Source organism: Triplophysa dalaica, chromosome 15, assembly GCF_015846415.1.
Source record: "Triplophysa dalaica isolate WHDGS20190420 chromosome 15, ASM1584641v1, whole genome shotgun sequence".
In the NCBI taxonomy this organism is placed as follows: domain Eukaryota; kingdom Metazoa; phylum Chordata; class Actinopteri; order Cypriniformes; family Nemacheilidae; genus Triplophysa; species Triplophysa dalaica.
The window spans coordinates 11,325,086-11,347,162 of NC_079556.1; the positions used below are offsets into that span (position 1 = coordinate 11,325,086).

Here is a 22,077-nt window from a genome sequence, read left to right on the forward strand (position 1 = left end):
CCTATATTGGTGTTTTTTCACCTTCCCTAAAACCTAAGGATCCATACTAATATTTTTAGTTTTCAGCATTCAATTTATAACCAATCAACTGACTTTGAAAACTTTGTGGTTAGTGATGAACGATCTAATAGAAGATCAAGCTGAGAGATCAAAAGCTCAGGTCTCAATCACGGTTGTAGACAGGCAGCTATAGTGGTGCCATGCAAAATGTCCTGTCTGACTGTCTTCCCATCAGATTAGAAGAACAGAGATGCATTTAGAGACAGGTCAAACACTATCTAAGGCCTTTATGGTCTATAAAAGCAACAGATACTGAACTAAATGAGTGTGCAGAAAGGTCATGAGAACGCCCATTGTTTATTTAGTCAGACCGGGGTCTGAGACCTGGGTCTGAAAGCATTATACGCTAAATCACTTCATTTGGGGTATATATATGTAGTGATCCCTCCAAAGTATTTTGACTTTGCAAAATACATTTAATTGCGTTAGACTTGGTTAGCATCCATAAGCGAAACCTTTTCTCAGGACTAACTTTACCCTCTGGAGCCATTTTTGGCTGTTGTCTTGGACTTTTACCAAATGTTTGTGTGGTTAGCTGGTCCTCACTCCAGTTCACAAACTCAGACATATAAGTGTACAAAAATACAATATTTCATAGAGCCTCAGGGCAGAAATCTCAAGCTAACAGGAAAATTCCAAGTCCAGGCTGAATGAAATTCCCATGTCATGTCGTGTTCTCTAGTCGGCTAACCATCCCCCTCCTTTTTTTCTTTCAAACTCTCTCTCTCTCTCTTTCACTACCACCCTCTTTTTGATACTCGCTGCTTTCCGGAGCTCCATTCTGACTCGGCTGTGTCTGTCAGAATGCGAACACTTCTGCCTCCTGCTTTCTGTGTGTCACATTCCAGCTTCCAGGGCACAATGTCCATCTGACATAAGTTCTAAAAAGAAGCAGAGCTCCAGTGCGCTCGTGCACACGGCGTTATGATTACCTTTTACCTTCAACCACTTTTTCGAGTACTTTTCTCATGCAAAGGCATGCAACTTCTTTAGTGGAACAGCTACCTTTGCATTTTTCCTGTGCTTCAATTGAGTTCTTTGGATTTAAAGGGGATCAAACTTACTGTTTTTATAGTTTTAACCCAGATGAGCACGAGAAAGGAAAGAATACATTGGGTGAGTTTCTAATGATTGTCTTCACGGTTCTGGATTATTTTATTCAGAAAACAGGTATTTTACTCACACATGTTAAATTCTATGTGAAGTTGTCTTTGTGATGCTTGAATTGATGTGAATGTGGATTATCAGTTCTGGAAGATCATAATATATGAAGAGTAGGAGAATTATGGGCTGCCGCATATAAGCTATGTTACTATCCTTTACTATATTTTACTATGTTAATGCATTAATTTAAAAAGACTTCCAATGTCAAGTGTTGCATTCATCAATATAGTGTATACTCTATAGTATGCTATGCCATGCAATTTAATATCAGCAGATACGACTGGTTGTTGTTGAGGGTTTTTGAGCATCATTTACGGTAGACGTAATTGAATAGCACACTACATTTCTAACTGCAGAATAATGATTTGGAAAATTTTGCCCTTTTGTTGTAACCATTACTGAACTTTATTATCATATAGACATTAGTAATATTACAATATACTGGTATTGTCAATAACTGTGATATTCAAAACTATGATTATCAATATTGCATTATTACTGTACATAAACTAATATTTTAACAATCCAGCACCACTTTAAAGTTTTGTCTTAAAGGTATTGTTCACACAAAAATGAAAAGTCTGTCATCATTTACTCACCCTCTTGTCATTTTAAACGGGTATTGCTTTCTTTTTACCAAAAAACAAAAAAGATGATATTTTGAAGAATGTTGTAACCGTATAAAGGGGTACATATTCACTTTTATGGTATAGACACAAAACAAACAGGAATCCGTGGATACTGTCTGTCCCTTTACAGATTTGAAATGACAAGAAATCCCAAAAATTTGTTTAAATGAAATTTATTTGAGTGATCAAATGAAGAAAAAAAATATAAGGAGAATTAAGTATGAATTTTACTGAAGCTTATTTGTTTGTTTAAAAAACACCTCAGTAGATATTGTGATAATATACAGAATGTAATATCGTGAATTCTTTTAGCCTGAATAATGGTGTGATCAAATGATAAAACATATATTGTGACATCCCTAATAGACATATGATTTTGAATTGAATATAATTTTAACACATTATACATCCCGCGCAGTTGTTCTGAGATGTAATATCCTGATATGCGGCACTGTTAATGTGGGACCAGTTTCTTTAATTCCTACCTCATATACACCGGTATAAATCAATCTGAAATACTCAGGTCAACAGCTTAAATTGACTTCATCATAGAGCATTGTTAAAGTTGAAAGGGAACACCTTTGCTCTCTGTGTTTAATGAAAGCTGTTGAATGACTCTCATGGGTGCTGAGCTCTGTTTGAACAACAGCATGCTAGCGGGATTTCCTTTAACACTTTAGATTCGATTGATGTCTTTCCCTGCTCGGGAGGGCTGTCCAGGGTCAACATCATCCCTCAAGCAGAACCAGGCACCCACTGAGGGATGCATCTAAACTCCAGTGCCGTTCAGTTATTTGTAGACAGTCATTTAAAGAGTGATTTGCCCACAATATTTTGCAATTTAGTTTTACCTCCCCAAAAACACAAGTTCTCCCCCCTAGTCTACATAACAATTTGGCATAGATATACTTCAGAAAATCCCCTTTTGAGTTCCCCAGAAGAAAGTAAGTCTCACAAGGTTAAAATAACATAAGAGTGAGTACATGATGACAGAATTTATATATTAAACAGTGCTTTTAAGGTTGTTCTTGTATGCCAAAAACAGCTTAACATTACGGCACAAGGCCATTTATTTACACATTGAGGCACAGATACCTCAGATTGTTCAGCATTATTCTCTTATCTAAATGCATCAGCTGCTTCCTATTATAACAGGAGCTTCTCTGTGCCTACCTTTTTCTGTTTTTAAACATACAACCACCACCCTCAAATACACAAAGATCTCAATGTCAGGACCATCATTGAACCACACAACTAACTAGTCAATTGTAAAAGTGTGGAGTCAGTGTGGCCACTGACCTCATGACTAGAAACACTAGTTTCTCTTTTTTCTGTCCTGCTGTCGCTTGCTTAGGTTCTCGAGGGTCCCTAATAGAAGGACCAGATGTTGACTCCCTGCCACTCTAGTGCTTTCAGACAGCTGCTTTGTGTCAGCTCCTGTCCCGGGGCCTGCTCTTAGAGTTTGGAAGGCAGTAATGGTGGCCCAGTGGCCCTGAACATACACTGAGGAGCATTGTTTAGCGACAGCCTCAGGACTTGCATGGGACACACAAGATTCACTCAGGTCTGAGGGAGTTGACAATGTAAGTTTGGTGGCCACCATCTATACTGCATAGTTTATACTGAATGGACATTTAAAAGAAAGATTTCTGTGTGACAGGGAAACTATGGGTCAAGATTATAACTCAATGGGGTGGTTTCCTGGACAGGGATTATTTTAAACCAGGACTAGGCATTGGTTAAACAAGGATTTTTAAAGACACACTTTACAAAAAAACATTTCTGTGTGCATCTTGAGACAAAACAATCGCATTGATATAATTTCAGATGTGTCAGCGCAAGTTGTTTTTTGATCAAGACAGTTTGTCTGCCATTCGTCTTAAACCCTGTCCGGAAAATATCACCCTTATGGGTTTAGGGAATAATAGACTTGCGTCTGCTAAAATCTCAGCCGGCTCAGCCACTTTTCCGCTCTCATAGGGCTGAGTTCATTTGTCACCAAGTGATGAGGACATGTTTACTAACAGCGAACTGACAGCACTATAGCTCGGCATTGTTGAGTGCCTCTGTGATCAAGCCTCACGTAAGTTTAAAAGTTTACTTAGATTTTAATCATATTTGTGGATGTAGCTTGAAACAGAAAGCCTGAAGCCTTTCCCTTTTTGGTTGTCAACATATGATTTAGTGCTTGCAATATCCTTGACTCATGTCATTGAACATAACCCTGTGTGCATCTTGAGTGAAAATATCATTGTTCCCTATGCACGCTGGATGTGACACAGCGGACGGAGACAAAACGCGATTGTGCATAGTCTATTGACCTAGAAATTCAAATTCTATCATCATTGCATCATCCCAGCCTCTTCCGTAAAAATTAGATCTCCATTTATGAATTAAACAACTTAGTCAAAAACGTATGCCATCTTTTTTCTTTTCTTTAGCCGAACACAATAGGAGTAATTTGCAATGGGGGCTGCGGCACGTGAGTCAAATAATCTCAGTGTCGATGCCATTGGTTCTGAGACACAAGAAAACCAATGAGATTTGTCCAACACAACCTATCTCGGCTAAATACGCTCAAAACAACAATCTTTTCAATCACAAACACATTATTTCACTTCAGAAGACATTTATTAACAACCTCATATGGATTACTTTTATGATGGACAAAAATGCGGTCACTATTCAATGCCATTACAAAGCGAGGAACAGCTAGGATATGATTTATTATTACTTTCATCTTGTTCAGCTAAAGAAAGGAAGACAGGTACACATAGGATGGCATGAGGGTCAGATGTAAATTAGAGTAAATTGTGGCAAAAATCTCATTTTTTGGGTGAATAATTTCTTTTTATTGCTTGGGATGTGAAGATGCATTGTGCCAGGTTTGATGTCATTAATATCAGATGCTAATGGTAAGAGGTTGGTGTCACAGTTAGTAATACATAATGTCTAGCACATGTAGTCAACTACATCTTTTAAGAAGCTCTGTACATTTCTAATGTTGTTTATTTAGCTCAGTTTTATATTCCCTCTATTGCAGTTTGCCAAACTAAATTTTCATCTTTTTCCTGTTCGGTTGTAAGCTACAGTCACTGAGCAATGTAGTACCACAAAGTAGAAAAATGCCTCAGTCAGTATGAATTAACATCAGAGGTGCTTAGGATCTTGGCAGGAGGCATGTGGTCATTTATGAGCCCTTTTCCAGTACATATTAAACTATTTTTGCTCTAGATTACAAGGATTTACCTACATATTGTATGAAATGTGTTTTGTGTGGCACTACGACCAGTCTGGCAAGCCTTCAGAATATACCAGCACTGCCAAGGGCTGTAGCGCTAGGCAATTAAAAATAAGAGAACAAGTGGCTACGGTTAGAAACCCAATTACAACTAACAAACTCAAACAATGGACCGTTGTGTTCTCTGTTTTGGGGTTTACGTCATTTTAAAAAATCCAGCCACAAAACTGCAACGTTAGCCATTTTTTAAATGCAGATCCTTATCCTATGTAAGTAATTGTATAAATATGTCCCTCTTTTGAGATATTTACATTTGCTTGTATTTTAAAGTCAGTACTTTTGTTTTTTTTGTGGGATCGTGTGGCACAAAAGTAGCTAATTCAGCACAACAGTACCCTAAATATTTGTATCAGTTCTGTTGAGAAAGTAGAATGTTGCATTTGCGTTACGTGGATGGAGAGTTGTGTTTATTCTCTAAGGCCAATTTAGCGCTGGTAGAAAAACGCTCTTGGACAGTAGCTTCTATTTCCTCTAATCTCTGATTAATGTATATACAGACTGCTACACATTCAATTGAAAGGTGGAACAAGTGATGTTTTCTGGGATTCGGTGACAAGAAAGACCCACTTAACCTATTGTTACATTGATGGGTTGCATGTTCCAGGCCACATAAATAACTTTAAGTGTCGGCCCTTTGGCAAAATGTTTTCTAGGTAAATCAATATTAAGTTAGCATTATCAACCCATGTTCCAATGTTACGGTCAAAAAATGTTTCAATTTATGACTTACGTAAGTAAAATGAATAAAGTGTTTTGTTAAACACTTAATAAACATGCCTCTCAGTCAAATTAGATGATCAAAGAGGAAACTGTGTACCATGTGTGCTACGATGGCTAGATGCCTGTCAGAATGTTAGTATGTTTATCCCGTAGGGTCTCACTCTCTGTGTGTCTGTGTGCATGTAAATCAATGTGTATTTGTGTGATCTGCCAGTAAGGACACATTCTGGCCTCTGGCTTGCTTACGTGGTAAAGCTCCTCTGTGTTCTCAGAAACAAAGGCTTCGTGAAGGACAGTGGAATTATATGAACCTTGTTATTGCATTAATATTTCAATGGGAATAGATTGGATTTGGTAGAAACAAGCATCACGGTTTCTGTTTAACGGTTTTACTGCAAAAGAGTTTAAAAAGACTATGGCATCCACATCAACACCCTGACATTGTAGCAATGGCTTTTCAGTGTGCAAGGACCCCTCATCTATTAAATTTAGTTGAGCTATTTCTATACATATGTTTAACTGTGCTTTGCTTTTTAAGGCTGTTACAGGCTTGTGAGACACTACATAAACATATTTAATGTTCTTTCGGTTGAAATCGTCTAGTAAATTACTTCCAATTGAAGGGAAATTCAAGCTGAGATGATTCTGTCAAAATGAAGATCATAGGTTGTCTTCATATACAATAGCCCCTGGTTAAAGGTTTCTGCCCGAGTTACTTTATGTACATATGTGGGTCGCTCATTCCATGAAAAACTACCCACAACGCCAATTTTAGAGGAACGTTCACAGCAAAAGATTCTGCTGGGAACTCTTTGCCAGTCAATTGCAGCCAAGGTACACAGGCCCATGCAAACATACTGTAGAACACACACTTTCACATCCCATGGGGACATACCTAAAACATAGCCTTCAATTTAAGTGCACAGAAATGGCAAACCTCTAATAAACGACTAAAAGTTCTGTTTTCATGACGCCTGCTTTAAATTAATATATATTATTTTTTTCTTGCTTTTAACCACCATCCTAAGCACACAAATTTCTTTTCTTACATTGTGGTTGTGTTTTGAAGCGGGTCAGGGGAAACATTGCAAAATCGGTGAAAAATGGCAACATCTTTCAATATTGCTTTGTTTTTCATACGAATATACCTCTCACCGTGAAAATAAAAAGTTAGATGTGGCTTTACAAAAACAGCTCTAAAAAGAAAAAAAGCTCATAGTGATTTTAAAGGAACAGTAACAGTGCGTCCGTGTCTTCTCGTCAATGCATCATAGAAATGACTAACCATCTGTGTGGGGTTACAAAGTGTTACTAAAAAGTACATTCGGATCATCCAGTTCCACTGTTCTGCTTCGCTGAGCTAACCGAGACTGAGTTGGAGAGAGCCGAGGCTGGCCCTGCATTCTGAAACCTAATATTAGAAGAGAAAAAAGTGAGAGAGAAAGAAAAAGGAGAAAAAAGGGAGGAAGTGTAGCATTAAGGTTGGCAAATGAATCTGCCCAAAGTCATGTTTTGTGATTATAATGAGGGTGAGGCAGTGTGGCACAGGCAAATGAGAGTCAAACAAATCATGACCACAAAGGATTTGAGGTCCTAATATGAAATATTTTGGTGGTACGATTTTTTTTAGTTCTGTGTCAGGGGTAAGTTAGGATGTTTTAATTTATTTTTTAAATGTCTGTAACACTTTCCGTGAAGCATGTATGTTTAATGCATTATAAAAGTAGTTCTAAAGTATTGTAATGCACCTTTTAATGCATTGTGATGTCTTATAAATAATTGTTATTACAGTTAATACATTCTAACACTTAGCAATTCATTGTTACACTTAACATTTTAAATGGGTTATAATTCTTTACAACTAAATTATGAAGAATAATAATGCATTTTACCCTTTATTAACTCCTTTAATAATTTATAATGCATAATGCATACATGCTTCAAGGAAAGTGTTATCAAAATATCTTAGTATTGTTGCTTTTAGTTCACTTCTGGTAACTTCAACTCAAATGATATGCTACAGTAAGCTGACGTAACTAACGTTTTCAGTCTGGGAATACTGAACAAAAGTTCTTTGACTTTCTTTAATGATAGTGCTTTTGCAAATGACGGTTAAATCTGTAGATTATGAGTAAAATGTGTGTATAGCATTATGTTAGACATCACACATCTTGAGAAATCTCATACTAGCTTTCCTAATTTTTCTTTATGAGGTGGGAGGAGATGGTTATGTTGGTTATGTGGTTTAAACCAACCCTGGATGAGACGAAAATAGCACAAAACCAAAAACAGTCATTTGTGAGAATTTTGTTTTTTGTCTGATTAAATGATCGCTCACTCGCTTATTTGATCTGTATATTTATATATTTTGGAGCTGGATTAAACAGTATAGTGAAAATAAAGAGGTTAATATTAATATACATCATGCCTGTGTTTGACTCGTGATGTTGTATACTACAAGAGAACTAATGAAATGGTTTTACAAGCTTTACTTTTAAAACTGGACGTTTGAGTGAGACACATTGAAGAGCTGATACCTTTAAAATGAACAAATACAGTGACATCACAGCCATGAACCATGATTTGCTAGTGGCTTGCAGGTGGTTATGGCGAGGGTCATTCTCATTCCTGAGAGCATCTGATTAGGCAAAAATTATGAAGTGCAAGATGAGTCATCAACATTTTTATCGGATTTCAAAAAGCACCATTTAAAATATATATATATTGTATCAGTTCAACCCTGTCTCACGGCAGTTCGTGGCATACGAAATTTCACTCAGCACTACTTTCAATAAACAAGTCGCACATATTTTAGGAGGTGGCTAACCAAAGATTACCCCACCCCAAATCCTAGCATCACTGCTGCAAAGGCAAATTTAGCTAAAACGCACAATTTTAATAAGGTGGCAAACCAACGATAAAGGACCACCCTAACCCTAAACCTACAGAACAGGGCAAAGTCAAATCATAATAAAACGTACAATCAGATTGTGTTGATATATATAACACAGATTGAATTACATTAGATTGAAAGTTGTGCTAAGTGAAACGAAAGAAAGGGGAAATTCATGTCTATGCACACAAATCAACAGATTACATTGCATGACAATGTCACAAATTCCTGTGAGACTGTGTTGATCATCAAGTACACGATCATAAAGAGATATGTATTTATAGGGTTAAAAACTTTAATTTATACAGTTTTGTTGCACTCTTTGTGATTTCTGTATTTTATTTAGTCTTACTTTATCTTTGCTTCTCTTAATATTATTCAACCAAAGTTTTTTTTCATTCCTTCCGATAAGAAACAGCTGTTGGAAAACTCTGTATAGTCCTCTATTTTGAAACATTTCCTCTAAAAATAGATGAATCCTCTTTATGGGGACCTCTGATCTCTATCTATAAAAACAATAATAAAGTCTGACTACCCCCGTTGTGCTTTTCTTTCTCAGTTGGAACTCTTGAGTTCACAGTAAACAGAGACTCTTGTGAGAAGATATTTTTATAAGGCAACCTCATAAGGCAAGAACCGTTTAAAGCGCTCTCTGATATTTAGGGATTCAAGCGATATTGCGCTTATACTCTAGTTTGTTTTCCAAACCTTTGACAAAATAAGAAGTTTACGTAATATTTTTTCACAAGATGGGTACATGTTTAAACGGTCCATTTCTGTTTATCATGATTCCTACGGAGCCCCTTTTGGGACATGGTGGTGGAAAAATTATGAGATGGAAGCGAAAAATATTTATTTTGTGATCTCGCAAAACGTTTGCGTTATCTCGCAAACATATTTTGCGTTATCTCGAGACACGTTCTGTGATTTTAGACAAACAAGACCTGTTGTCCCACTCCGTACATTACATTAATTGAATGCAAAGGTTTTGTGAGGGGACTCAACGTTTTGCAAGGAAACGCAAAAGTTTTGCGAGATAGCGCAAAAGCTTTAAAAAAACATTTTCCACCACCAAGTCCCAAAAGGGGCTCCGTATGATTCCATGAAGAAATGTTGGTAGGCACAGAACTCATTCATGCAATTTCTTTTACCCGTAAAGATACATTGGCATGTGAATAGACTTATACTAAACAAAAACTTTTTCTTTTAAATGGCGTTTTAAAAAAAGACACCCTATTACTTTTTATAACATCATGTTTTCCCTCACACCTTAAGGAAATTAAGTTCTTATCCACTTGCACAAGGCACCTGTTTATCCATCCTCCTGTCTGTTTGTTCTTGAGATACTGACGCCCATAGCACAGGAAAATGCCTTGCCAGCTAAAAGCGACCCGCTTGGTCAACAATGCGTTCCTGCTGCTGGCTTCCTTGTGGGAGGTCCCGTTGACATTGACTGATTTAACCCTTGCTGCGAATATAAATGGAAACAGTTGTCCATTGTCTTAAAACAAACATCATGCTATAGTTGAGAAACAGGTGCTAAAATTCCTGCAAAAACTAGAGCGATTCGTATAAAACAAACATATAATTTGTGGCAAAATGGGTGGGAAATGTTCCTGCTTAACTTCTCCAATAGGGAAAGAAATAATTTCAGTGTTACTTGTTTGCTTGACTTCTATTTATGAAGACAAATGAAAGAGTAACGTGTTATGCCAGCTTTGAAGCTCGGATTCGGGCTTAGTTTGGCTTGGTTGTCTGATTAAAGCCAGGCTCCGTTGGTCAGGTCCCTGAAATACTACAGGCTGCTGGCTTCAATAAAGCCCTGCCAAAATGAACCGCTGCTTTCCTCTCTTGATTGCGGTACAGAATGGCAGATCTGTTTGGAGCGTGGCACTGTAAAACCAAAAACGTAATGGACAGAGGTGAAGAGATGAGTGTGCTTTAAGAAGAACTACAGTAATTTAAAATATGAAAACAAGTCAAGACACTATTTATAATTTAGCAGTGAGACCTTCTTTAACCTCACTGTTTGAGTTAGATTTCTTAATCTTGTTTTAACTCAATGCAAAAACACAAACAAAATGGTTTTCTTATTAACGCCTTTACTCATAACAATAAATAACAATGTGGCTTGGATTCAAATTATTTTAGCATTTGATCTTCCAGTGTTCAATCACAGTTTCTTTTAAAGGCGTTGTCAGTGTAAAGTGAAAAACCTTTGATGGTTAATTCACCATGATTAAAGTTGATTGACGTAATCATCCTTTTTGGGGTTTAAGATTATTTTACAATCTGTTTTTAACCTTGTAATGACAGTTTAGATCTTTTCAAAATCTTTTACCGGACACGATGCATGAGATTTCCGTGGGAAAGTAGAGAACGTTCTGGGAATAGCCCAGTTTCCAAAAACATGTACACTTTCTAGATATAAACCACAACAATATTTACCAACTTAAAAATAGTAAAGCGCAGATAAAACAACAAAGTTCTATGTTGTACTGTATGTCAGAAACCTTAGAAGTTTCCCTTTAGTCATTGTGGTTTTAAGTGATCTGCCTCTCCCAGACATCCAACCAGTTTCAACACACGTGATTGTTTTGTTTTTTGTGTCTGGTAAGGGAGGTTTTGGTCCTGACAAATCGCTGTGGTTGGCTGGAGGATTGCGTTTACCTGAAAAGCACTCATAGTGTCACTGTGTGATGTAAAATCCCTGAAATGAATACAGATTGGGAAAGGACATTTTATACTGATGGTCTTATCATAGCACTGAGGGGGGAGCTCTATTATATACATCATTTTGATTCATACTCTATAGTAGTTTTTTGTATTTTTCTTAGAAGATTGTAATGTGTTTTCTATTTCTTCTCATTTTTTTGTTTTTCTCAAGATCTGTTTTCAAAAATGGACTGCAATGGATACAACATTCAAGTAAGACAAAAGTTTGACCTAAAATAGTGCTTTCTCATGTTTTATGGGTCAAATAAACCTCTGAACCACAACCAGGAATCCACAAAACTATAATGTTCTAGTATTATTGTAAAGTTTTGTTTGGTTACCAACAAATCATATCATTTATGTCAGACCTAAGCACTAGAGTTCTCATTTACGGTAATTCATGTGCAGACATTACCACTTACTTGATTGTTTATGAGATTGCTGTGGGGTACTATTTACCTGAATATACTGTTTAAACATTGAAATTTTGGCAAAGAGCCCAGGGGAGAATCATAATTAAAAGGTAGTATTGAAGCAGAATGAAAAGCTTTAATCTAAAAAACAGACATGACAGTTGAATGAGCTTTGGAGTGCTAGGTAACAGTTTTTAGGGTTACTTAGACTCAAAGAGCAGCCTGTCTTTGTGAGACAGGACCAGAGACTCTGCATTCCTTTACACCCACGTGAACCACTGGATCTGGGTCCCGTTTCTACCTTCAGCCTAAACTACTACTTCTGTTCAACCACAAAGAACCATGACTTTGTGTTGAACCCCTTTATTTTGTTATTTTTCTATTTCCTCCTCTTGGGATGAAAATCAAACACATGCCAATAAATCATAGCAATTTAGCAGTAAATGTATGGGTAAAATTCCCATATGACAAAATGTGGTTTATGAGGGCGATGAGAGATTGTCAGGGGGAGCATAGTAATCGCTACATAATTCTGTAAGGTTATAATTTCTGTTATGATTGTCTCAACTTCTGTCATCAATCTTGTTAGTGAATAATAATGTATACAGTGGAGCTAAATTTCAGTTATTTGTTGATCTTGTGTGACAGTTTAATGAGGAGAAATTAAACTTTAGATTGTTACCTTGCTGTGGTTGTAAGGTAGTATCATTTTGCTTCTTCGGAAATTTCCAGACTGTTTGAGTGTGTCTGTAAAAATACTTTTTGCTGCACTGCTGATGCTACACAGTTCATGTATGGACCCAATATAATTACACTTTAACAACAACTTGTTTATAAGCAATGGTTCTACACTTCTATAGTGATTTAAAAAAATAAGGTGGGTTCAGGCCAGTTTTGAATAGTAACTTACTGTCTCTTTCACTTTCTTTTAGCACAACAAAATAAGTGATCTATAGAGCGCATATGGATGAAATGGGTAAACCTTTCTTCGAAAGGCAAGCCACAACTGAGGAGATGGCTTTAGTCAGCAATGCACTCGCTGCTTACTCCTTTATAGCAGGTAATTACATGTTTGATACCTTATTACTACTATACTCAACGTTCTGGCTACCACTCTTGTACATATTTTCAAAATACTCTTCTATTACCTCTAAAATCATATTACCTTTTCTACTACCCCACGACCCAAATCATACCCTACCAGCCTTCTACGGATGTCCTAAAATTTTACTACGCCACTAGCCTGCTAGCCTACTACTTTTTAAAGTAATGTATAAACCGTGTGTCATTTATTTACCTCAATACAAATAAATTCTCTCTTTAAAGGAATAGTGAACCCAACAATGAAATTGATCCCATTTTATTCTATATGTGGGTGAAGGCTCCTTGAGTAGAAAAAGTCTTAAAAATGGAAAAGTGTTATTAACTGATGTGAATACACCAAAGTCTTTAAGTCCACAGGAAACTTACACTGCAGCAAAACACATATCAGTGCCAGAAAGGGTACTTGTCAAACATGACATCATCAAACAGAAACACTGTGACATCTGCTTTTTGGAGAAAGCGTAAACAGCATTTTGATATAACACCGATATCTATTTATTTGTGAGCTAACCTAGTTGTATTAAAATGTTAGTGAGAAGAAGAAACATTATATCAATATGCATATAGTTTATTTGAAAAAAAAACAAATCATGCTTTTTATTACGTTTACATATTATTTGTGTGTTCTAGTATGTGAGCTTAAGTTATTATTACTTAGTCAAAACAACATAACCTAACTTTGATTGATGAATACACGATAAAACATGATTCCTGAACATGTTTAATAACGGATTTATCTGTTTTTGAAAATGCACTTTTTATATATAATTCACATCGACTGGGTTCGTGTTTAGTATGTTTTCCTAAAAGCATTTTGGGTGAAAACAGCTCTACCCTACATGTACCATTCGCATACAACATCTAACTTTAAATAACCTATATTTGGTAACACCATCACATCACATGACAGTGGTATTTTGTTAGAAATATTCCCTTAACTTAAAGAATTAAACTTTTTGTTTATCTGCAGATCAGCCAGAACGGGCGGCACTGTACTTTGTGTGCGGGGTGTGTTTAGGACTGGTTCTCACTCTTATCGCGTTAGTGGTGCAGATTTCCTGTAGAACTGACTGCAGAACACAACGAGCGCCCAAGAAAACTGGAAAACCTGCGGATAGCATCAGCGATACAAGCGACAGCGACTCGGACTGGGACAATAGCTCCGATCTGTCAGCACGGCGGCACCGGCGTTTCGAACGGACGCTAGGTAATGTGTTTACGTCAGCAGAAGAGCTGGAGCGAGCGCAACGATTGGAGGAACGAGAGCGAATCATACGAGAGATCTGGATGAACGGACAACCGGATATGCCCGGCACGCGCAGTCTGAACCGCTACTATTGAAGCCTCTGATGCGTTAAGAGAGATCCACCGAAGAAAATACTCCCATGTGAACAATTAACGGCTAGTTCTTTGTGGGAAATAAGCCAAATCAACACATTGGGAACATCATCTAGTTCTGCTGGTGGTTACATTTGTGAAGTTTTTCCGATGATGATTCATCATAAAATATATATTTGATATAAAAATATACAGTATATGCTTAAGCTTTCATTAGGCTTGACTTGAAGTGTTGTATTTTTAACTGAAATTCGTCAGAGACAATTTTGGACAATGTGTGCATTTAGGTGGATTTGACAAGACACCTAACTTTAATGTCTTATCTTTTTGTATTATCTTTTTGTTGTTATTTAAGCTAAATTTGATATATTGCAACTTCTATTATACAAAAGCTTTGTTTTGGAGCACAGTGTACATTTTCATAGTTTCATAGTTTGAAAACTAACCAGCCAAAATGATGGTTTGTCCCTTTTTGTGGAACAATTCAAAACCTTCTTTAAACAATAATTATTTGAAGGATGTAGACCGTCACCTCTATTTATTAATTATATATGCATAGTTAAAATAGATTTTTTATGTGGTGCTAAGCTTGTGTTGGAGAATCCAGGAAAAGCACAATTGACCAACAATGGTAGGAAAGGCAATGCAATCCAAATACTACGTCCATGTTCTTATTTTGCCATTATTTTTTTGCATTAAACATAGGCTACATGCCACTTTTCAGAGTCAACATGCATCCAACTTCTAATTGATTTATATAAAAAGTTATAAAAACAATTATCTGGGTATAAATACATAAATCTAAACTTGCATCAGGCTACTATTATCATAACATTGAACTACTGGTTGGAATGTTTTTGTTTTGTAAAACATTTGTGGTCTGAGGTTTGTTGGTGGGTCCACTCTTGCTATAAAGAAATAAAACCAAAGCTTCAACAGTCTTTTGTTTATAACAATTGTCATACTACATTCTTAATGTCGTTGTTGTAAAGAGTCAAAGTAGTCTTGCACAAAGCATGATGAATCTCCCAGATTTTTACCTTAGGTTGTGGACGGTCATTCCACATTTTTCTACATTTCTAACTTTGCCAGATTACTGTAAACATGTTAATCATATTGTAAGACTGACATCTGTCATCTATCCACTGAAAAGGAGAATAGTTTAAATGTGTTTTAAGTGACAATGATCCTATCAGCCACTGAAAACCAACTAGTATCATTAAGTCCCCCTTGTTCTGCTAGAACACGTGTGATGTTTCTAGGGGTGGATTTCACAAGACCTCTAAACATGTCCTGTAATATCTGACACCACAATATTAACAAGCAGAAGCTTAAAGCAGTGATGAGAGAAGTACACAAAGAAATTGAGTAAAAGCAAAAGAAACATAAAATACTTAAGTAAAAGGATAATTACTCATGTTTTTTTATTTTGTTTTTAAATTAAAAAAGTACTTGATTTTTTATGTCCTTATATTAAGAATAAAAAGTACTGACAATTCAACCATGTTATTTCCACCAATTTGTGTCAGGTATGAACATGCTTAGGCTCCCTATTGCAAGGATAAAAGTGTGAATTCCATAAAATGTCAAATAAATAGTGCCAATTTAATTATAAAAAGTTTTACTAAATGTAAACCTAGATTTAAATTGAGGATCTTTGTATTTGTATATTCACAGCACACATTTAGTATTGAAGAGATTGATCAGCCATAATCAGAAAAACCCCTGGACAAATACCCTCTTCACTGTTAATTTCATGTTTAATGTACCAAAATGTTTAATGAACAAATTTTCATTACAATATATATGGTACTAATGCTTTAAATAAACACACATTTGAAGTATTTTAGTCCCAGTTTGCAATAGACAACTCAGAGGCGGCAGCTAAGAAAAATAAAAAAAGATTGAAATTGTTTAACAAAATACAAAACTAAATAACCTTAAATATCTGTAACCATAAAAAGTATTTATATAATTAAATGCAAATGATATTATACAATGTAAAAGTTATAAACAAACACGAAAAGATTTAAAGCTTTTGACAATAATGACTAAAAGGCTTTAACATCCTAACATTTGCAATTTATTCATTATTGGTAGCATAAAGAGCAATTTCTACATTTTAACAACTATAAATGTTGTTTACCTTTTTGTCACACAGAAAAGGCTAACAATGAATATTAAAAAAATGTAAAATATATGGTTTTCCCTTTACATAAATATACTTTATGACACATTAAACATTATAAAATAAGACATAAAATTACAAATGAAACATATTAACACAAGACATTTAAAAATACACAAAACATACTCAAAATACATTAAACCCCCACATAAATGCTATGGTATTCAGAGAAAAAGAGAGCAGCAATTTGAAATATAAAAATATTTATGTAAACTAATCTGATATCATTGAGATTATAACTAGCTTTCCTGTAGCTCTGTGGTAAGAGCATTGCGTTAATAAAGCAAGGTTGTGGGTTCGATCCCAGGGGATTGCAAATACCTATGTAAAATGTATAGGATAAAGCACTGTAAGTCGCTTTGAATAAAAGCGTCTGCCAAATGCCTAAATGTAAATGTAAACGTAATAACTAGTTGTACCAATGAGTAACGATACCATAATTATGAGTAAAAATACATACATTAGCTTTTTTAGTTGTGGCTATAATGGTTAGTATAATATGATTGTGAAGGCAAAAAAAAAACTTAATACACTGTATTCCAAATTAAACCAACCTTTTCCACACATTTTAATGATCTTACATTAAAAAAGTACCTGTCTCCTAACTCCCCCTAATCGAGGACTTGTATTGTGCATGGTTTTGAGGTCTGGTATTGGAGTTGAGGTAAAGCATGGGTTCCTGTTTAATAATTCTTGGGCAGTTAGGTGCCTTGCACCTCCAGTTACTATAGGACTTATTATAGTCATGTTCTCTTTATCTGAAGGACCATCGTCAACACTATAAGAAGAGTGAGGTTCCGCACTAAAGTAAACAGTACTGCTGCCATCTACAGGACATGTGTTGTAAACCGCATCCTTCAGCATCTTAGATTCACCGTCTTGAGACTCTTTGAGCTCAGCACCAGCGAGTCTCTCAACATGTTCAGCATCCCCTCTGTTTTCAACGGCATGGTCAGATAAACTTTCAGAATGTTCATTTACAACCAACGGCAGTTGATTACAACCTTTTAATCCAGAATTTGCGTCTGTCACATTATCATTCCCTGGTAAGACTGAAAGTGCTTGACAAAGGTGGTCGATCTTGCCTGGGGTTCCAGTTTTGAGTGCAAGGTAAAGTAACATATGATGATGGTGCCCGCAGTCCTCTAGAGGTTGAGTAGAACAGGCTTCTTCATGCTTATCGGGAGCAAAACCAGTGACTGAGAATGTGCCACATCCATTTGTACAGGATTCAAGCGTTATCTCCCTGCCCTGTAGATCAGAGGCTGTTCTCTCAATTGCGGTCATGCTCATTTGAAGTCTTAAGCTCTGAAGGATCTCAGTAGATTTTGGATGAAGAAATCGGTAGTGAAGAACAACAAAAATGACACCTAACATAGAAAAATATAAACAGCGGGTTAAACTGCATTATATCAGCACATTGTGTCAAGTTTTAAAATATCTGTAGCTCAATTGGTAATGTTTTGGGTTTGTGGATTAAAAATGTATTTCTTAAATGCAATTTAAGTCACTTTGGATGAAAGCGTTTGCAAAATGCATAAATGTAAATATAACATCCTTACCAATAAAGAAGCTGCACAGGACAGCCACAGGAAAGCTAATACTATTCCATGAAGGTTCACTTAGTGAATCTGAGGCCAGCAGAAGAAGGAAAGTGTTCTCCAACAACATTAACTATGACACAGATAAATGGCACAGGTCAGTGATCTTTTAAATCAATGTGCCTAGAAACAAAAATTAAGCTTGTTAATCTAATTTATTTCGGATAATATTCTCTTGATATCTGTGAAACTGATTTCTGCACTCACACATTTGAGAAGAACCTACCAAATAGAACCCAACCATGCGATACCGCGAGGGGCCATCTTTGACGTTGAAGAACAGAAAAATGTGTATAGCTCCCAAAACTAAGTTGAAGAAACGCCAGGAACTAAGATTAACACAGATTTCTGTCTGCTGAGACACTAGCCAGAATGTCATTATGAGCCAGTGGAAACCTGAGCAGGGATTTAAAGAGACATTTATTATCAAATCATCGATTTCCAGGTGAGAGTTGGGAAATTACACGTAACACAAAGGTACTCAAGGCTATCACGCAAACTAACAGTTAAAGGCTTTGTGTTAAAAGAGACAAAAGATTTTCAATGCAATTTGTAACTTGAGAGTGTATTTATTTAAAGATTGAACTCACCAATGACCCCACAGGCCCACCAATGAAATATACTGCAGAAAAACATAAGGCTGGCAACCCTGGCGCCCAGCATGCCACCTCGCCATATGAGCTGGCACAACATAGCAGCAGGGGTCATATGCAGGTGTCCAGGCCGGAGTAATAAGCATGATCGGCTGTACAGGGCCAGGAACCAGGACACGTTTAGCAGGCTCAGCCCGACACACAAGGTCACTGTTAAAAGCACATTAATTCAACACAGTTAACAGTCATATTCAAAGTTGCACATGTGAATACAAAATTGAATTATTAGTTTGAATTTAATCATATCTCTTAAAACATGTTACCACATTCAGGCAGTTTTACAGTTGCATACAAGGTACTTAGTTAATAAGTATTTAATATTCTTTCTTAATAGTCAATGACTCATTCCATCATACACCTGATCATTTTATTATTTTCACTGAAAAATGTGGATGCCTTGCCAGGTTTGTTTGTGCCTACAAGAAGTTGTATACTGTACCTGGTGTCAGAAAGCCAGTGTGAAGAGTGAATACACTGTATGTCTGCAGTAGACTTTGAGGCAAGCTGAGTGACAGAGATTCGATCAAACACAGAGCAGACACATCGGCCTGCTTTATTAACCATGCCCCAGAATCAACCTTCCCCCTCTGAGACTTCATGCATTGCCATAACCTGCAAACATATCACACAGCATCATATGATTTATTATGAGAGATAGCATGATTTGGGGAATCTCATGAAATCTGTTACAACATGCTTTGGTCACATCAAAATAAATAAAGAAAAATCATTAGGAAAAGAAAAACTACAATTAGAATGTTTTGTTTTTTCCTATGAAGATTTGAAAACTACATTAATTATATTATTTCAGTTGAAAAGTGGGGCTGGGAATTGATTCCTCAATTCCAAGGCGTTGGGAATCAAGAGTCGATTCTTAAGGTTGGAATTGATTCCATTAAAAGAATCTACTCTTCTTTTAATAGCCTTCATAAGCACATGCCCCATCGGTTAGCTGGTTTCATTTGTCAACTTAGTCACATCAGTTACTTGTCAAAAATTGTTTTGACTAGAAAAAACTGAAAGATGAAGTCTTGAGCTGTGGAATCGCGCATATGCACATATAATAGGTAAATCCACACATATCACAAATCATATAAAAATTTGTTCAGACGGACTGTAAAACAGACCGTCCTCTCTTACTCTCTTTAGATGAGATCGGTGTTCTCGTGAAGATAGCTGCATGTATAAAGCACTATCTAATAACATATTTCTTATCTTGGACGTCTGCTTAAAGGTGTTAAAGATAGACAGCACTATTTCAACACCTATCGGCACAATAGCATATTTGTATTTAACATTAAATGGGAAGACAAGAAGAAGTAGCAACGATAAAACATGTAAGTATATTAGAAAGTAAAGAAAAAAAGAGTTGCTCTCTAGAGATTTGTCTGTCATTAACATTAACAACTTACTCACAGTATTCTTTACAAATTCCTTGATTTTTGTATTGGATGAAAAATTTGTCAATTTATTAATAATAAATTAAAATCTGTTGTTAAACTGGGAATCAAAAGGGAATCGAAAATGGTAGCTGGAATCATACAGCCCTATTGAAAAGTATTTGTTGGTAGTGTGTTGTAGTACCTTAAATAAAAAAGATATTATACGTTTATAAATTATAAATACAGTTTCATTACAATATATACAGTTTTAATTGAGAATATTGGGAATGATTAAAGCAGTCATAATATACATTAAGTTTTTGACCTGCGATAGATCCCCAGATGCAGGCAGTGCACAAAGATGATTGAAGGCTTGTGTTTTTCTGTATCTGTAGTGTACCACTTCAGACTAAGTAGCTGCACAGCAATGGCAGGCAAACATAGACCCAGAGTCAGCCAAGCCAGTATGTCCTTCTCCATCCAGAGGTAGTGCAGGAAGCACAAGACAACTGAAGTGACAAATAATAAATAAAAACATGATTTCAGTCTAAAATATGATGCATGGGAGGAACTTTACACTAGAAACAGATTTTGTTCAGACTAGAAACAGAGTTTTTTATTACCTAACATATTGTCCTACATATTACGTAAAACAATCCTTTTACAGAAGATTCTACTATTTTAACAAATTAATGTATGGTACAGTTTATTTTCTAAACTTGTGTATGTTAACTTTTTCACTATCACATTCACCTTACGATGACATTAGTAAACATTTTATAATGTTTAGCAAATATACATGCATAGGCCTAACAACAAATATGTGCTAATGATCTGTTAAATATATATTATAATGTAATCATGTTATTTATGTAAAAGTTATTTACATAGCTATGAGCTCTATTTTGTTTCAGATCTTGTAGTGTTTTGTCTAACGTTAAGCAGCTCAGCGAACAGAACACGCCCCCTCCACTCTCCATTCATGAAAAAGGCGCTCAAATAGAGTGAAACCATGGCAACAGTAATGTACGAGTAACACAAAAACACATTATTTTCGGGCACAACAGGTCCAGGAACACGTGAACAACATGCGCGACAAAACCTAACTGCAGTATGATGATGCGGTTGCCAAATTTGTTTTGAAGGCACAAATAAGCGGTATGGAAAGGAATGATTCAACTGAAAATACTTTCATAGAAAATTACTTACGTGCCACTTTCTCTAATACAATAACGACTCCTGAGAAAGAGTACAAGCAGACGTGACTCCACATGATCTCTCTTCCCTTATGATTTTGCATCGTTGCAGGACACCTTCCTTTTTCAGTGGTTGTGGTGGATGATTTTCTCGGCACTATCCGCTATGTCTTCAGTTTTTGGAGACTGCCGCTCTCGTGACGTCATCAAAGACCGCATGCCTTTTACACCATTGACCAAAATGGTTATAAAAACGACTCTAATTATTAATCAAATATTATATAAATGCGTCTGAAGATGCATAAACAGATGTCCTTCTACGAACATGAATATTTTAACCATGTGATTGTCTAATTTATTGCTTTGAATTTTTTCAGCGTGGTTTGAATACTTTGGTGTGAATTTTAATACAATTCTGTGTTATTATTTTCTATTTATTTTTTTTAATTTTTTTTAAGTTTTATAAAAATAACTCAATGGCACAAGAATAAAAACTTTAAATAAAGCTTGATTGTTTTTAGTTTGGTTTATGCTTTGAGTAAATGCTGCTCATTCCCCGTTGAAAGATCTTATGTAAGCAAAATTAGTTACATAGTCGTGAGATGTAGATAAGAAAACTACCTCAGAGTCGGTGATAATTACATTTACAAATCAAACAAGAGCGATTACTCAAGAAAGAGTTCTGTGATCACGTGAGGGTCATAAGATTTACGTGCACAT

General features: G+C 36.0%; 2 protein-coding genes across 4 annotated transcripts; one reads left to right on the top strand and one right to left on the bottom strand.

Moving 5' to 3' along the window:
* Positions 1 to 872: 872 nt before the first annotated feature.
* On the top strand, positions 873 to 15,227 carry eva1a (eva-1 homolog A (C. elegans)). 3 transcript variants are annotated; one of them, XM_056768135.1, is made up of 4 exons: positions 873 to 1,176; positions 11,655 to 11,695; positions 12,828 to 12,955; positions 13,970 to 15,227. In XM_056768135.1, exons 3-4 carry the CDS (start codon positions 12,859 to 12,861, stop codon positions 14,338 to 14,340), a joined length of 468 nt encoding a protein of 155 aa, XP_056624113.1. In that variant the 5' UTR covers positions 873 to 1,176; positions 11,655 to 11,695; positions 12,828 to 12,858; the 3' UTR covers positions 14,341 to 15,227. The 3 variants fall into 3 exon arrangements, with proteins under 3 accessions (XP_056624113.1, XP_056624112.1, XP_056624114.1); XM_056768134.1 differs by lacking the exon at positions 11,655 to 11,695; XM_056768136.1 differs by lacking the exon at positions 873 to 1,176 and having other exon boundaries at positions 11,436 to 11,695.
* A 1,321-nt stretch (positions 15,228 to 16,548) lies between these two features.
* xkr5b (XK related 5b) lies at positions 16,549 to 21,504 on the bottom strand. The gene is made up of 7 exons (XM_056768336.1): positions 21,371 to 21,504; positions 20,487 to 20,670; positions 19,219 to 19,391; positions 18,717 to 18,929; positions 18,353 to 18,522; positions 18,088 to 18,199; positions 16,549 to 17,895 (listed from the first exon to the last, which is right to left on the bottom strand). The coding sequence occupies exons 1-7, from the start codon at positions 21,459 to 21,461 to the stop codon at positions 17,108 to 17,110; spliced, it is 1,731 nt and encodes a 576-aa protein (XP_056624314.1). The 5' UTR covers positions 21,462 to 21,504; the 3' UTR covers positions 16,549 to 17,107.
* Positions 21,505 to 22,077: the final 573 nt, after the last annotated feature.